The sequence below is a fragment of the Chamaea fasciata genome, unplaced genomic scaffold (genome assembly GCF_029207755.1).
Source record: "Chamaea fasciata isolate MVZ Bird 193981 ecotype frontalis unplaced genomic scaffold, bChaFas1.0.hap1 SCAF_15, whole genome shotgun sequence".
In the NCBI taxonomy this organism is placed as follows: domain Eukaryota; kingdom Metazoa; phylum Chordata; class Aves; order Passeriformes; family Sylviidae; genus Chamaea; species Chamaea fasciata.
In genome coordinates, this window is record NW_027094100.1 from 5,799,159 (window position 1) to 5,816,680 (window position 17,522).

The 17,522-nt window shown below is 42.5% G+C and overlaps 2 protein-coding genes across 8 annotated transcripts in view; both read left to right on the forward strand.

Annotated features, from left to right (window-relative positions):
* The first annotated feature begins 1 nt into the window (after nt 1).
* MEIKIN (meiotic kinetochore factor) lies at nt 2–9,831 on the forward strand. Of its 6 annotated transcripts, none has more exons than XM_066197168.1 (14): nt 2–257; nt 1,697–1,784; nt 2,005–2,083; nt 3,076–3,136; nt 3,775–3,915; nt 4,338–4,457; nt 4,707–4,746; nt 5,019–5,080; nt 5,862–5,956; nt 6,293–6,463; nt 6,789–6,869; nt 7,390–7,545; nt 7,833–7,956; nt 9,579–9,831. In XM_066197168.1, exons 1-14 carry the CDS (start codon nt 2–4, stop codon nt 9,623–9,625), a joined length of 1,521 nt encoding a protein of 506 aa, XP_066053265.1. In that variant the 3' UTR covers nt 9,626–9,831. The 6 variants fall into 6 exon arrangements, with proteins under 6 accessions (XP_066053265.1, XP_066053266.1, XP_066053267.1 ...); XM_066197169.1 differs by having other exon boundaries at nt 24–257; nt 2,002–2,083; XM_066197170.1 differs by having other exon boundaries at nt 24–257; nt 2,002–2,083; nt 3,799–3,915.
* A 3,758-nt stretch (nt 9,832–13,589) lies between these two features.
* Nucleotides 13,590–17,522, forward strand: part of FNIP1 (folliculin interacting protein 1) — a 64,794-nt gene continuing 60,861 nt past the window's right edge. For both annotated transcript variants that reach the window (XM_066197053.1, XM_066197054.1), the window contains exon 1: nt 13,590–13,769. In XM_066197053.1, coding sequence (XP_066053150.1) covers nt 13,681–13,769 — 89 coding nt within the window. In that variant the 5' untranslated portion in view covers nt 13,590–13,680. The remainder of the gene's footprint in view (nt 13,770–17,522) is intronic.

The window sequence follows — 17,522 nt, forward strand, 5'->3', positions numbered from 1 at the left end:
CATGCGGGCTGGGGGCGCGGGGGCGGCGCCGCCGCCTCAGGGGCCGCGGTGGCTGCGGGCCCGGGTCGTCATGGAGCCGGACCGTGGGCCCCGCGCCCCCCGCGCCGGGACGGCTCCGCGGAAGGTTCCGCGGAAGGGGCGCCGCGCCTCCCCTCTGCCGGGAACAGCCGCTCTCCCGGGCAGCCGGGCCGGTGCCTCCCAGATGTGCCGGCGGCGCCTGTTCGGCAGCGCGGAGCCTCGCGGGCCCGAGCCCGCCTGTAAGCGCCTCCCCCGGGGCGGGGGGTGCGGGAGCTGGGCCGGTAGCGGCGGGAAAGGGTGGGGGAACGGGGACGCTGCGCTGGGCTTTGTCCGGTGTGTTCTCGTGGGTAGAGATGCTGGGCAGGGTAATCGGGCCAAGGTTTTTACCAATAGCGTCCTCGGTGTTCCCCCAAAGGTTTGTTCCTCACACATATGCCCAGCGCAGCGGGTCCTGTGTGAGGTTGGGAAGTGTTGTTATCCATGTCCCTCACGGCTTGGAAAAAGCAGACTGCTCTTTTGGAAACAGGAGTGTTACTTCTATTTTGGCTGCTAGTTAGCAATAGGAAGGATTTTTCCTTCTCTAAATGCGTCCCCTCCATTTAATCGAGTTGGAAGGGGGTACTGAAAAATGGCCAGACAAAAGCCTTGCTTACCTCTGAGAAAATACTTTAAGTATTGCTTCAAGTCGTTCCTCAAAAGGAGCTGCCTTATTGAACGCAGTGCAGCAGATCCAAGCTGAGAATTTGAGATCTGTTAAGAAAAAAATGCAGTTCAAGGGAAAGGATGAGGATCAAGTGAAGGCTGACAGAGTATGTGGAAGACCAGTGTGGGATTTCTTGATCTTGGGCTGATCTTGGTAATTTAAAAGTAAAGGCTTGCTTTTAGAGTGTGCAGTGAACATTTGTTGTTGGCTTGCTCCTGCTCTGCTGGCTCCTGCTCTTTTATGTATTTAGTGCTCCTTCGCACAGGACTGGCTGCAACCAGCTGCCTAGAGGTCTTCCATATACTTGAAAAAAAAGAAGGAAAAGGATTAGTCCTGCCCATATATCATCCTGTCCTGAATTCCCAGGAAGCTTCAGCCAAAGGGCTCTGTGTGGCCCTGGGGAAATGCAGTGGCTCAGACCCAGGTTTTAGTGTGGGGATCCTTTGTGGTCATAAAAGTGTAACTCTAGAAAGTTTGGCTGTTTCTAGCTCTTGGATAATAAAAGTAAAGCACAAAGCTAAATGACTTACAAAATTAGTTTTAGGGGAAGAAAACACGTCTCTGAAATTTGCTGGTTACTGATTAATTGTGTCATTAATGCCATTTGGGATTATATACAGTGAGGACCAGTTTACGTAGACATCCTTGATACTCCTAATAAACTCCATTTAAAACTGATTTGTACTCTTAACTACTTTGAATCAAGGTAAAGGTTGCTTCCAAGGTGGTGGGTTTTTTTTCCTTTTAATCAACAGGTTTCTAAAATGGGAGAAGTATTTCTTTAAGTCTGCTGTTTGTTTTGTCTTGATATACTGCTGAAGAAAGCAAATTCAGATTTTACATTGTTTGTGATAATAGGGTCAAAAAGTGTTAGGAGTGTAGAAGGTGGGAACAACTAAAGGTTCCTTGGTAGAAATAACAATCTAAATTCTAATGTTGAAATTATCATTACTGAATGGAATATTTATTCTCTAGGCCTGAAGAAAAAGTTTAGTGGGAAAAACCTACCAAAGATTAAAGAAAAAGTTGAATATACTGAAGAGAGCTCTTCATGCAACCAAAGGTCAGCTAGAACTCATTCAAACACCATTGTTAAGACTTGCTAGTAAATTATATTGTTTTGCCTTGTGAGATGGCTCTTGGAATGATGCAGTCTGAATTATCAGTGCACTCATGTTTGTCAGATTATTTATTGACACCCCATAAAGACATTTTGGAGTTGTTGCTTTTATCTAAAACAGTGTAGCTCTGTGCTTGAACTTGGCTTTGGTTTTCAATAGCAGCAATCAAGTGACTGCCAGAGAAACAACGGACTTCAAGATAAAAGAAGAGGAACCAGAAGAAAGCAGTGTACCACTGAAGGTGAAAATGCTATCTTGCTTTTTATCTACTAGTGATGGAGGATAAATCAGAGAAATGTGACACTTAAATTCTTTCTCTATTCAGATAAAATTTCCTATGAGTTATGTCTGTGTGTGCCCAGACATTTTTCAGGCTGAACTTGGTCATGTATTTTGGATTACATTTTCTGTGTCTTTGGCCAGAATAAAAGCTGTTGGAGCTACTGGTAGCATGAGAAAACATCAATACCAATTATCCTGGACAAGGCAAGGCTGTAGGAATTATGTTGTAGAAGAGATCTCAGTAAATTGTGATTCCAGAGAATTGCTCACTTCTAGGCCAGGTACAGACCTTTGACAGGTCACGGATGCGCTTTCTTGTGTTATTAAAACTGGAACAAAGCGATTGGAGATGATGGTGCAGAAGTGTTACAGGACAGTTAATACTGCAGTGGCAAGAGAATAGTGAACCAGGTGTGTTTGAACTGAAATCTGCTGCAGCAAAGGGCACAGGTGATACTGGTATAAAATTATTCTTCTTTAAAATGTTAGCTGCCAATTATTTACATTTCCTACAAAATGCCTAGTTTTGTAGAATCTGCTGCCTACACATCATAGATGTTTGTATTTACAGAAATGGTGTAGGATTCTGAAAGTGAGGACTGGGTGTCTGAAAAATAAAATCCAAAGACAACAAAATTCATTACTCCACCTCTGTTGTGCATAAGTTCAGTTGATGGCATTATGTCTTCAATGGCAGTCTAATCCAGCAAAGACTACAGGATCAAATGATGGGATATTCATCATGAATTTTAGAGCTGTAGGATTGCAGATTTGTTAATGTATGTGCATGAAAAACCCTGCTACAAATTACACTGTGAATAGCATGCTTAAGTGTTTAAGTGCTAGACAGTGAGTTTTCTCAGCATCTGCTAATGTAGGATGATATTTAAATGCCTTTCTTTGTCTACATTCCGTTTTCTCAGGTTGTTTGTATTGGTCTTTTAATTTTAGGAATCCATAATAATGAACTTTGAAAGTAGAGGTAGTTCGAAGAATGCTGAAGTGACTTCAAGTGAGTATAATGGCAATACATTATATTATTAAATGTATTTTATATCGATATTAAACTAAATGTAAAATTCATGATATAATTTTATTTCTGTAAAAGTACCGGTCTTGTACTGTGCTGGTGTTGTACTGGTTCTGGCTGTGTGATACTAGAAAGTGAAGATTTTGATACCACTGGCTGAACTTCTGCCTCTGATTGCAGCCTGGGCTCACGTGAATTGGTTGTAGGCAGCACAGACCCACAGCAACTGAGACAGTCTCAAGCCCAACCTGTTGGAAACCACATGATCTTGGTTTTTTCATTGACGGAACTAGTTGTGGACATGAGTTGTTCAATTTACTCAAACCTGAATTTCTAAAAGCTTGTGACCTATTTAAGAATTACCCTACTAGAGGCTAAATTCTTCAGGTATGTTTTGTGAGCCTTGGGCAAAGAAGGTCTCGTCTCTTGGCTTCTGGTAGTGTATGGAAGTAAACAAAGGATGCCCTTTGTTTGCTTCTTTAACTGTATTATGACTTATTATAAGATTCTGACATGACAATATTTAGCTCATCACAGGAATGAAACTCCGATAAGGAAATCCTGATGGTTTGTACAAGACGATAGATTTTTTTAGCCACCTTTCTTGTCTCTTTCTCTAGGTACAGAAATTACTCTTCCCACAGGTGTTTCCACCTTTCTCATAGAGTGTTTAGATGAAGATTCAGCTGCAGATTTTACAGCTGCTAGCGACAGCCTGAAGACTTATTCATCCCCTGAAACATTCAGAGATGATGATTTGGGTGAGAGTTTTGGGTGACTTTGTCTCAGTTTTATTTGATGTAGAAAATGTGGGGAGACTGTCTACAATAGAAAGACTAGCAGCCTCCCTTGGTGTGACTCACCAGGTTACATTTCTGCTTAACATGGAATCTGTGTATCTATCCTCTCATCTGGTGTGAATCAGGTCCTTGTGTAATTTGAATCCCACTTTAAACCTAAAGTGCTCACTGTTGACACAGGCTGTTTATTGGGAATGACCCACAAATGTGTGTTCAGTTGAATTCTTTCCAAACTTCTCTGCAGCTGTTTGAGCCAAGACAGTGCTTTAATTTTGCTTTTTAGTTCCTGTCCTGCAAATGTGATTGCTTTCAGTTTGGTGACAAATTTAATAACTCAGTGAATTACAGCGTAAGAAATCTGCACTTATATTTTTTATGTCCAGAAAGATGCAATTTTTACTCTGTGGACCTTGGCAAGTACAAAAACTCTACTCTCCTGGATTCCAGCAACGCAGTGACCATAGATAAGATACCACAGATCTCAAATCTGTCAGCAATATTAGGTAATTCTTTCCTACAATATTTCAGGATACGAACATAAAGAATTTTCACTCTGGTGTGAGGGACCTGTATGAAATATGTAATGATCATTTTATGTAAGGTCTTTCTGCATAGTGGAGAGCAGCTCCCTGGTCTGTGTTTGCTTCTAATATTGTGCTTTATAAGTCAGTTTGCACTAAGAAATTGTCTGTTCTAAGCTGGCACAGCTTCTTCATTTAAAGTTTAGCTTTCATGTTTTGGGTTTTTTTTAGAACCTGCACCAGAGGATTTTCCAGACCGATGCAATAGAAGGTAATTGCTACAGCAGACTCTTTGATGCACCTCAGTGTTCAGACTCTTCTGAGAGATACCTGAAAGAAAGGCCAGTACAAATAAGCCTCTGCTCCTGCAAACACATCTGTGGAGTTTCAGCTACCTGTGTCCTCACTAACATTGATATTGGTCGAATTTATCCCTTTTCGCTCAACCTATATTTTCCAAGGATTTTCTTAATAATAGTTTGGTTTTTTTAAATGTTAACATTCATTCAGTATAGTTGTTCTTTTCTTTTTTTCCTCTTCTAGAAAGAGACCATCAGCTTATTATTACACTTCTTCAGCATCAAGCATTTCAGCTACACTGGCAGGTGAAATATGACCTGAAGCAGTTTTTCTAGCTGTGAGAGCAGAATATTCTACCCAAACTTAAATGATTGCACAGTATCTAAACCAGGCTTCTACTGTGTCATTTGTCTTCCAGCACAGACTAAACTCAATTGAGTCTAGAAGGGAAACTGTAAATTGAAAAATGATCTCAGCAAATAAGACTTGGGTCTAATTAATGTTTTAGGAGAAGAAAACAAAAACAACCAACCAACTAAAGTTTCAGACCCTGCATTTTTCAATTTAATCACCCATGATGCTCAATGAAAATTGACATTTTATTACCTTACCCAGGAACACAACTGTTTGTGTCATGCTCTTTACTTGAGCTTATTTCATATCAGCTTCATAAATACATTGAGTCCCTGATGTAACTACACTTCTGATCTGTGACCGATACAGTTCTGTTTGTGGCCCAGGTACCGGAATTTCCTCCTGCTTAATTTGGAGTGTAATGGCAGCAGAAGTTGCCACTGATAAAGACTGCTGTGATGATGCAGGTCTCTGGTCCCACAGTATTTATCCAGGTGTAAATAGCCAGGTGAACATAAGATTAATAAGCAGCCTGTTTATGGAATGGGAGAGGAGTAAAGCAGTCCTGATGGTGGGGAGAAGGAGATGAGGGTTATATTGGAAAGAAGTGCTGTGTTCACATGGGTGGCTTTGGTATTATCCCTATTGGAAAACCATCCTGTAAGACATGGGGTGGAGAGTAGCTGTGGTCTTTGTCTCAAAGTTAATTAATGTGTTGGACATCTATCACAGGAAAAAAACTCTGTAAAATAACAGCTGCAAGAGAGAGAACTCCAGACCTAAAAAGTGGTATGCGCTGTTCTTCACCGTTAGGACCGGAAAGCAAGGTGAAAGATTCTTAATAAATCAACAAGGCTGTAACACAAATGATTTGCTCCTTGTATGGGTGGAAAACTCCACCTAGAGGAATAGCAGTTCCTGCTACACTTGTAAAGCAGCGTTTGCAGCCAGGGCAGAGTGAAGATGTAGCTTGCATCTTCCTCTCAATAGAGGAATAATCATGGATGTCCCCAACCTCACTCTTTCTCAGACTGGCTGTGTCAGTGGTACTGAAATGGGTTATGTAAAGCTTGACTATGACAGGGGGACTTTGTTTTTTTTTTAGTGCTTACCAGGCTATAGATTCACTTTGTAACACAAAATGTAATTATTTCACTATTTAGCATGATAATCAAACACCTAAAGCCAAAAGGTCAAAGAAAAGAGCAAGCTGTTTGAATCCCTTAGAAGAAGGTTCCTCATCATTTAGGCAGCTTGATGCTCCAGAAAACACATCTGCCAGATCAAAAGGGTTCACAACAGTTCTGCCAACAAAACCGACAGATGCTGTGGTGGTGAGTATTCCCATTGTGCCCCACTGATTAACGCTGGCATGGAAGTGGGAGTTGTGAGTCCTGACTGAAGTTACAGTTAAATAGGAGAAGTGGCACATCTGAAATGTCAGTGCTGCAGTAAACTAATTCTTCGTCTTAATTTTGGAGAGCATAAGACCAAAAAACCTCTGAGTGACAGGAATTCTGTACTTAAATCTGAAGAACTAGTAGTAATTCTTAATGGAGTTCCTGAAGTATTGTGTACTTACAGGAGAATACTGTAAGAGTAATAATAAACAGCAAAGACTTTGAAACTGATACTGAGTTCTTCTCTGTTTTTGTTCAGCAAATGACTTCCACCATGCTAATCATGGAGGAAAATAAAGTCCTAAACAATCCTGGTCATGCTCTGCCTCTAGAGCTAGATGTGAGTGTCTATCTGGTTTTTTTTTTTTTTGAATTATTAAAACCAAAGAAATCATTGCTTGTGGTACATTCCATTTCTGCCTATATATATTACACTGCAAATTGCACAACAAACCAATAAATTCTGGACAATTAAAAAAACCCAAACAGCCCAATCCAGGAATTTGTTTTGTATTTTTGCAAATGTAATGTAAAACCAGCACTAGTTTCCTTTCTTGCACAAACCCTTTGATTCAAAATTGATATCTAAATGCTAGTTTGAGTTTTTTGGCAGTACAGGTAGTACAGTTCTGCCACTTGTCTCTTCACACTTGAGCTAGTGCATAGTTAGACAATAGGTTAATAAATAGCTAGATTAATAAATCAAGAACACCAGGGTCTTGCTGAATCCCTAAATATTTTTTATTTAAGCAGTAGAATGTCGTTTGCATGAGCCAACAAGCATTGGCCAATCTGAATTGCTTTCTGTTATTTAACTGGGCAGTTATTCATGTATATTTTGTTTTTTGACGGAGCTGTAGCTCAGCTTGTCGCCGGTGTGTAAAGCCTCACCTGGGGAAGACCTGTTCCTGAATACCACAGGTCCATTTGTAAATTCAGAAGAAATTGTTCCTGCATCTTTGAGCTCAGAAAAAGAAATTGTTCCCCAAAGTCCAGAAGAAAATGATATTTTAAAGGTTCTGATTTTATTGCACCTCTTAAATCCAGTTTTATCATGATAATTTTTACTGTACTGTGTATTTAATCCTTACAGTATCAAAACTGCTAAAGAGAATCTTTAAAGCTTTGATGCTTTTTATCACCCTTTCCAGTAGCATGTTGAGTGTACACAAGTAGTCTTAAATGTTTTCTAGTGACATGCCTTGAAATCTGCTTGTAATTTCTAATTTCCCTAGAAGAAAGCTAAAAGAACATTTCTTCAGTGGGAATAGTTGTGTGAATGAAATGTCATTAATCTTTTCAGCCTCTGTGTGACAGACAAGAAATCTGCTCCATCATTAGACTCTCACCAGGCCAGAGGCCTTCCCAGCTCCAGCAAGTTCCAGTTAAGGTGAAGAAGTTCTTTCTTCCCAAAGGAGTGCCTGAAGGTAAAGGAGTGTATAAACTTGGTTCACTGTGCAGAGGCTAACTGGTTAGTTGAGTGTTTAAAGGTTGTTGGGCTTTTTTTAAAAGTCTGAATATTTAGAAAAATCGCAAGGCTAAAAAGAGTGGAAGATGCAGAAAACTTCAACTCTCTGGCTCAATACTGTTCTTGTGCAATAGTACTTTATTAAAATCCCACTAACGTTTTCTCCTCCAAGGATCTTTAGCACAGGAATTAATACAGTCATAGGCTACTTCAGAATTAAGGCTTTAGGATTATTCTGTACTTTATTTCTAGGGTACGTCTGAGTTGAATTTGGTATTCACTACCACCCCTCCACTAAACTAGTTCAAGTTATCAGTAATGTTTTCCTTTAAAAATTATCAGTTTCTCATAAGGTTTCTGTTCTTTTCTCCTGAAACCCTTAACATAGGGAAAGCTCCTTTCTTCACTTCCTAGGTTTTTGTTAAACCAAAATGACAACTGTGAACAAAACTGTCTCATCACTTAACGCAGAGGCAAAAGCCCCTCCCTTTCCCATCTCTCATGAAGTTTCTTGGTGTACCACTGGATGGCACATGTCTTCCAAAGTTTAAAGTAGTTCTTCTCCAAGTTTCCTGACAGTTGTGTGTCATTTATTCTGTTTAAATTCAGTACAGAGATAAGTGTGGCAGCTTTCAAAAATACTGAATACACAAAAATTTCCATTTGCAGTCTCTTATGTCCAAATGTCTTCTGTAGCAATGGGGAACAAAGAGACACGAACTCCCTTATGCATGCGAAGGAAATCACTTTATTGTAGAAAACATTCCCCTTTTATACCTTCAACTTCCACTGAACATAACCAGAATTTTAACAGAAGAAGGGCACCCATTGGCTGCTCATCTGCAGCCTGCTGTCCACATGCAGCACCCAATCAGCCTCCCACTCACATGCTGTCCATGTGTTCCTCTTCATAACTGCCTCTCACCCCCCAGCTGACCCCTAACCATCCAGCCTGTAGCTGTGCCCTCTTACAGGGCTTTCTGCTAAACATAAGCTTTAATAACTTTAACAATTACAAACCCATATCCCACAGTTTTCCTACTTTATTACCAGTTCTATGCAGGATCTAAAATGCAGCAAAGTGCTTGTAAGTGTGTGTGTATGTATTAATTAATGACACTCATCCGATGCTTCCGTACAGATCAAAGAACTGGGATGCTGGGTCATGTACCCAGGCAAATTGTGGTAATACAGAACACAGGTTATACTTGATGGGCAAGTGAATCAGAAATCAGCAAGTTGTGTTGTCAGAACAAAAGTTTGGTTTTCTTACTCCTTTTCTAGAGGGTCCTGGTATCGGGAATCAGATCCCACTGTGGTGGGGGGTTTATGCTGGATGTTTTGTTCTCTGCTCAAGGAGTCTTTCAGATGATGCTGGTTTTCATTAGGAATGTATATATACTCAAAACTATGGTTCTCACTGGCAAATAAGACCTGCAAGATCCACATTCTTCCAGACAAATGCTAGCATTGGATATATCTAGTGAACATCTGACCAGCTGGTCAGATCATTGACCTGTCTCTTACATGTAAAAATATACCACTTTATTGATAATTATTTATCACTTTTTTTCCTCCCAGATACTATTACAAGTACCAAAAATTGGATCTACTGTAAACAGAGATAAGATTTCTGGCTCTCAGCAGGAGTTAACAGAAGAACTGACTGTCTTGCTGCTGTGGCAGTATGTTGAAACAGAACTCCTAACTAGTAAATAATGGTTGTATTTTTTTTTTTAATCTATGTTGTTTAAAATGTATGTGTTTATTATGTGTTCCAGTAAGCTAGTAAATACTCAAATACTTTATATTAAATTACTTTGTACGGCAGCTAGATCCTGTTCTGGGCATTATTCTCTGAAGATTCCATAAAGATGATTCTTCAGTTTGTTTAGATTTTTATAAAGCGTGACTGAAGAACAGCAGACAATATTGCTTTAACGAAATTACTTTTGGCTCTCTCTGTGTCAAGATTCCTAGTTTTCTCTAGTAGCATTAGCATCTAAAGATGTGACCTCTGTTTAAGTGTTGACATTGGCTATGAAGGTAACTCTGTGTCCTGGGAGTGGCTGTGGAAGCATTCATGTACACTAGGGGACCCAGAAGAGTATTAAACTCCTTGAATGCTTTGGTCTGCAGAATTTTGGAGGTACAGGACTGTGTGCTCTGCTGTTATTTGATTTCTGAACACGAATACAGGTCATCTTCATCCCATCATCACTGTGAACTGGCTCTTAATGATCAGCACTGTCACCATTCTGGGCACATTCACTCCCCAGCCACTGCCATCTCAGGGTCCTTCCTGTTTAATCTCAGGTATTTTGTAATATCACATCTCTCAGTCATTGTTTTTTCTAGTGGCTTCAGGCTTAGAGAAAGTAAATGCCTTACATGAACACAATGGTGGGAAAAACCCTTTTGTAGTTGAACTGTTGAACTGACCTGGATTTTCAGGTTACTGCTCACACTGTGTCCCCACAAGTCAAATTTGCAGTGCTTCCGGCTCAGCTTGTGGATGGTTAATTCATAAATGTTGTTTTTAATGTGCTGAATGTCTCAGAAAACACTGTCAAGAACATGTTTTTTTCCACTTGAATTATTGCACATTAAAGTAATTTGGACCCCTACAGTGTTCTCACTACAACATCCTTTACTCAGATTTGATCTGAACAAAAAAGAGGTTTTTCAGTGTTTTAAAATGCTTGTATGGCTTTCAAAAGTCTGAATTTGTTTCTCAGTGTTATCATCCTGGAAAATAGTTCTCTATTTCCAAAAAGAGCATGACAAGAAGACATACATAATCCACAACTATAGTTTGACTGCATTTGAAAACCTGCGAAAGTTCAAACCCTGATCTTTTCCCCATTGCTCTGGGGTAGAAGGAAGTGCAAATAATTGCTGCTGGATTAGTCTGTGAACAAGTATTATATAAACATTCTAAATGGCTCAAGGTTAAAAATTATGCCATTAAGCTATTTTTCTTTTAAGCATAAGTAGAATGCGTTCTGCCAGTAACTCCTTGGAGTCCTGTCGGGTATGCTTTTAATTATCAATATCCTTGTTCTTGCAAATACTAAGTCACTAGTAATTATGCAAGAATCTAGAGCCCCTAGGAGACAGAGGTGAGCTCCTTGATATAGCTTTAAGCAAAATTGAAAGTTACATATTTAGTAAGTTGTGTTTATGATTATTCAAGTAAAGGATGGTCCAGAATGAAGATATGTTTATTGTAAGGGTGTTCTGGAAGTCATAGGAGAAAACACTTATTTTGCCCCAGGCCATTTGATAGTGTTATACAAAGAGACTAATACTGGCAAACTAATTGGAAAGTACAAGACAGGAAAATATGTTCTGTAACTGTGGAATTGGCAGTAGCAGCCTGAATATTGCTGGGGCTTGCTTTTGTTTTTCTTGATGTGATGGGGCTGTATAGGAGGACAGAAATATCACGAACCACAATCTCTTGTCCTTCCCTTCAGTTATGAAAGCACTGCTTCTTATCATCTTTTGTCTGACTCTTAGAGAAAGTGTAATTAATTACCAGGCTAGCTCTTTGCCCCAGGGAAGGAAATTCATTTTGAGGCTGCAACAATCTCTTCTCTTGTTCTGCTGTTCTCAAAGGAAAGGCATTTTCCCATAGTTTGGTTTTCAGCTGAAAAATTACTAAATAAAATTTCATTCAGAGTGGAAACTGGCTCTTCCATATTGGTAGATAAAGGTTATGGGTCATGGCCAGTTAATGGGTAGGACAGAGGAGGTTATTTGTGCAGTGGTTCAGGAGAAGAATCTGTTCAGTGTCACCAGGGCTGCTCTGTCACATCCCAGACATGATGAAGTCTTAATGGCTTGAATGAAATTGCTTCCAGCAAGTCAGTCCATGCAAGAACTCTGATAATCCTTTATCACCAGGAATTGTGCATGGCAGATGCATGTTGAGTAAATGTATTCTACATAAATCTGTAAGAGTTTTTTCATTAACACTGTTCAGTTATTCTTGTTATCTGCAGTGCTGTTGTAGGAGACTTTGACTTCAAGTGCTCAGAGATGGTGAGAGATGTTTCTTGTACTGGAGTGCTACGAAGGTACATGTATAGGCCGGTGGAGGATAAAGCCTTACATGCAAAGGGTTCTGGTTTGGTTCATAATCTTTAGACAGAAAAGAGATGTCTGGGGCCCAAATCAAAATATGTTGAATGTACACATAAGTTCACTTACATTTAAAGGGGCTCCATCAGCTTGAATTGTAAGGCACTTGAGCTTAGCTAAATCTTCATTGCTCTAAGTTGTTAAACTGCTGAAAGCTGAGTTACATATCCTGACCAAAATTCTATCATTTTGTTTTGTTCCCTGAGGACTCCATCTTTGAGACCGTATTTATGTGCTCCTCTTGAAGCCAGGAGGCTTCCAAATGGTGAAAGGATGTGAAGATTGGTCATGTACAAATCTGTGGAAAGTATGTGTGTCTTTTATACAGAACAAGGTGGAAAAGATGTATGTAAACATTAGTTCCTGTTTTGTGTCAGAATTGTCTACAACTTCTGGTAGATGGAAAATAAAGTTCCTGCAGATGGGTAATTGTGAAGAATCGTTATGTAGATACATTACACATGCGCTAAATTATGCCTTAAAAATAATCTGTTTAATTTAATCTTACATCACACGTTGTTTTAGCTTAATTCCATTTTCCAGGGAAAGCAGATGAGTCAGTCAGTTTTGTCAGTCCTTAATTAAACTTCCTAGCAGGGTTGTATCTGAACAGTGAGACACTGAAGGAGACTATTAGCTGTTACCAGGGTTTCTATTTCACTTAAGTATTACTAGTAAAGAATTTTGTAAAAAGGCATAGATCTTTTTGATTTTACAAAACCTATCACACTTTTTTTTTTTTTAATTTGTTTTGGAATCAGTTGCTGGGCTTTATGTTCTAAATAGTCTTTTGTGGATGGATGCTTTACCTGTAATGATGGCTTCCTCTGCCATCAAATACACGCGTTCCGCCTTCCCGGTAGGTTTTGACTCCAGTGCATCTGAGCTGAGCCTTTCTGCTACAGCTGTAGGAGAATCGCTTCGTGTACCTGGAAGGAGAGCGGGCAGGATCTGGATTTTCGAGGTTTAGGGTAAAAGACGTCACCTTTCTCTGGTGCACCCCTGCACGCCGAGTCCCGAAGGCGCTGAGTACAGCCACAAGAGGGATCTGATGCCTCGATCGTGACCTCCTCTCGCCTTCCTGGGGCTCCTGCCTTTAACTTCCGTCCGAAGAAGGAAAACACAACAGCGGCGCGTTGTCGCCGCCCCCGGGGGATTCCTCGGCCCTGCCCCCGGCTGAGCCCCGCCGGGAGCGGGCGCTTTTCCCGCACAGGCTGCGGCCGCCGGAGCCGCCGAGGCAGGTGAAAGGAGGAACTCCGAGCCGCCCCCCGGCCAGCGCTCCCCGCGGCGTCTGCGGGGCTCCGCTCCTCACGTGGGCCCGCCCACGGGGCCCGCCCCGCCCGCCGGCCGGCCGGCCCCCGCTCCCTCCGTCCCTCCCCTCGCTCCCTCCTCCCCTCCTGGCAGCGCCGGGTGACTAATTTCTGTCATATGACTGTGACACCGAATGGAGCGGGGCGGGCGGAACTAGCCGCGACGAAGGGACGGCGCTGCGCGGAGCCCAGCGCCTCGGCGCCGGGGGCAGCGGCAGCGCCCCAAAATGCCGCCCACCCTCTTCCAGAAGCTCTTCAACAAGAAGCATGGGCTGATCTCCCCGGCCAGAGACGCCCGCGACGACTGTGTCTTCAGGTAACCGGGACGGGGCCGCGCTCCTCCCCTGCCCCAAACTTCTGCTCCGAGTTCCTCGCTCCCTCCGCCGCCCGGAGGACGCGAGGGCTGGCAGACCCTTCCCTGGCCCGTCGGCAGCTCCTCGGCGACGTGATCCGCTCTCCCCAGCCCCGGGGGATCCGTCCGCCGTGGGAGCCCCGGGGCCGCCCCGGCCGGGCCCCTCCGGCGGGCGCGGGGCGGGAGCCCCCCGGGACCGCCACGTCGGGGCCGCTGCGGTGCCTCCGCTCGGCTGCCTCCCCACCGGGGCCGCCGCTCCCAGCGCCGGGCCGTGCCTCGCCCCCAGCCCGCGGGTGCCTCCCCTTCCCCGGCGTGTGTGAGGCCCCGGCCCCCGCGGGCCCCTCCGCGGATGCTGCGGCCGGGGGAGGGCGACGGGCGGGCAGGTCCCCGGGGAGCAGCCTCAGGAACGGCGAGAGAACGTGAAGTTTTGGCCAAGAGAGGAGGGGGGCTTCTAGTGGAATCCGTCGTGCTCTGACCGCAGCCGCGCTGGATCGGCCGAGCGGGGCCAAGCTGAGCGCGGGGAGCAGGGCAGGGGCCCCGGGGCAGCCCGAGGGGCCGTGTGGGCTCGCACGGCCCGGGCCGCTGCCCGTGGGGGCCGGAGCGGGGACAGGCTGCGTTCGGCTGCTCTGCGGGGCCTGGGGCTTCCCCGGGGCTGCCGCGGGCTGGTTTGCTTGGAAACAGGTAGCTTTTGTGCCGTTCCACGCGTGAATAATGGCCACGCTCGAAAGCGATGCCCGTGTCTGCGTCCTGGCAAAGAGAGGACCCGCAATATCGCTTTAAAGTGAGGTTTGCTACCTGGATGCAAATAAAATCTGCCTCATTAGTAAGAGTTACGCGCTTCTTGAAGCATTTCTAACAGTGTTGTGAAGCTCTCCTCCCACCCGCTGCCCTGAAATTTACTGCCTGCAAATATTCAGCCCTTGTGTTGCTCTGTAAAGGAACATGTCACTGATGAGCTTAGTTTTCTGTGGTGAGATACCGCTTTTAGCTGCAGTATTTCACAGTTTAGATGGATAATAGTGTATCTGCAGTTACCTAAGTGCAAGGGTTTTCAAATAATATTGATTGGACAAAAAATATTGATGAGTCCTCAAAGAGTCAAGACGTACTCCTGGACATTACCTGGAGCTCACACAGCTTTTGAAGACACTGATCCATAACTGCTTTCACACCTCTCTGATATTCACTGTAGAGTAAATCCTTGTTTTTAATGATCTTTTCTAAGAAACAAAATGTTTTAATGATGTAAATGTCATCTTATTTTCCAAATCATCTTAATACTGGACTAGAGCCCGTGGTGGGGAAGGGAAGGGGTACTAGGAGAGCTCTGTATAGTTGTCTTGCCTTTTTGCCTTGCCTTGATGGTTTTGTCTGGAGATTGGTGGTTCATGCAACAGCTGCAGTGCAGACCTGGGGCAGAAATGTGAGAATCAACCCATGTGGAAAGGAGGAGAGCAAATACATGGCAAGGTCTGTGCTTCCCTCATCACCTGTATCATTCTGTGCCAAACTGGGTCTGAAATTTAGAGTGCACTTTCGTTTTGTGATATGAACCGACAGCTGGTAACGGGTGAATTTGCAGTTGGGATTTTTTGGTGGACCCACAGGTAAAATTTGCAGGGGGAGGCTGATGAGGCTCTGGGGAGGGTAGGAGATCTAGCTCTGACTTAGGAGAGCCAAGTAGTATTTTTGAAGATTAATAGAGATGCTCTCTAGGCATATTGCCTAATGGCTGCATTCATTTTCCAAAGGGGGCTAAGTTTGCAGCTAAGATCACAACTTGTTAGGATTATCAATTCCCAGTGAAACTTTCAGATAATACACAAAATAAGGACTGTTATTTATGACTGCTGAGTCTTTGGAGACTAGAAAAAAGCACTTCAGAGTTTAGACTGTTGGTGGTTCCAGTGAACACGAATGCAACAGCTTCATCAGTTCCATTGGGGCAGGGTGATGTTTTATGGATTGATACATTATACCTGTTTACAGTCTAAATAACACAGCATTTCCCAAATATTCTGAGCACTGTTATTTCTGTCTGTCTTCACTTTGAAAACTCAGGTCTCTTATTGCAGTGACTGTATAACTACCATAAAAATGTATAAATTCTTTTACTATATTTTGTGAATAATATCTACTTGGAGAGAAGAGCCCAATTACTCTGGTAATGACATCAGGATAGAGGAACATTTAAGGATGATTTTACCACTCTTTTTTTTTTTTTATTATGAAGATATTTTGCATTTCAGTCAGGCTTATTATGAAAATTCACCAGTTCTATTTATCTGGCCTTACACTGTTTCAAAAATAAAACAATACTTTTCAGGGGAAACATTTTGTTTAGCTGTTGATTTGTTTGTGGTGGGCTTTAAATTTTATTTTGTTTAATTTGTTTTTCCTGCCGAGAATCTCTTTCTGTGCTGTGGGTGTGTGAAATTTTGTGAGCCTAAGTCTAGCTAGACTCTGTAAAACCCTTCAGGTCTAGGTGCTGGAGAAATTAAGAGGTTTAGTAATGGGAACAGTAAGATGGCTACTGTAAAATATTTGCTGAGGTGCCAGTTTGCCATTTATATATATGTATTTTAATATATGTGCAGTTTATTTTACTGAAGAAACTTTAGGAAATCACAGTAGATCCACTGTTTGTTAGTTTTTTAGATCTTCCATATTCCACAGCTGTTGGCAGACTTGGCCCTTAGACTGAAATCTCTTGCTACAGCTTGACATTCACATGGTGAGCAAGAATATTCAAATTTTAGTGGTAAAATCTGTTTACAAGAAACACAGAAACACCTGCAAGTATTCTAGGAGGGAATAGTCAAGCCCTTATATTCCAAGATGTAGAGTACCTGCTGTCTACTGCAAATAATACTCACGTGAGTGGATTTTCCCTAAGGGTAACTCTTACTATAAATAGGATCTCTTGACCATATTGTAACGTCTGGCACTGGCCGCTCCTGGTGACTGGAGAGCTCAGCCCAGGCTCAGGCTGTTACAGTTATTAGGGAAATAAAATTTCAGGTGAGCTAGAACTTTAGAATCAAAGTATTCCTGTTGTAAAAATACATAAAGGTGTTCACGTGAGCTGTAAGCTGTATGTGTCTAAAATGGAGATACACTTTAAAACAGTAAATAAATGCACCCTGTTCCACTAAGATGGAAATAATCTTACTAAAACTTCCTTAAATTAAGCAGAAGCAGCCATGCATTTCTGCTGTATATTATATGGGCACACAAAACATTCCAGTGCACATTTACATTACTGACTGTTACAGATAGTGATTTTTAGGTGTCTTTCCTGGCTTTCCAGGGATCCACTTCAGCCCTTTGGAGAAAAGGAAGCTGGTAAGTCACTGGAAACTCAACCAGCTTTTTATTCTTCAGAATGGGCTCAGTAGATTGAGCCTGAAGCTCAGTAAATTACTGAGAGGGCTGAGGCTTTATATTCTTGTCAGGATGTGTGGGCAGTATTTCCAATGGTAAATACAGCTGCAAGGACTGCAGCAGAGTTTCTGCAGGAGAGTGTGTTGGGGTCCTGATTGTACTTGGAGCACTATTAGCATGTGGCAGAGGGAGAGGGATTGTCTTGTGACACTGAACTATGAGACTTGTACGTTTTGGGGCTCTATATAGGAGGGAAACTCGGTGAGGATTTTTTCCATCTTTATGTGTAAAGTTCAAATACTTGTTCCCTTCTGTCTCTAGACATCCTGCCTG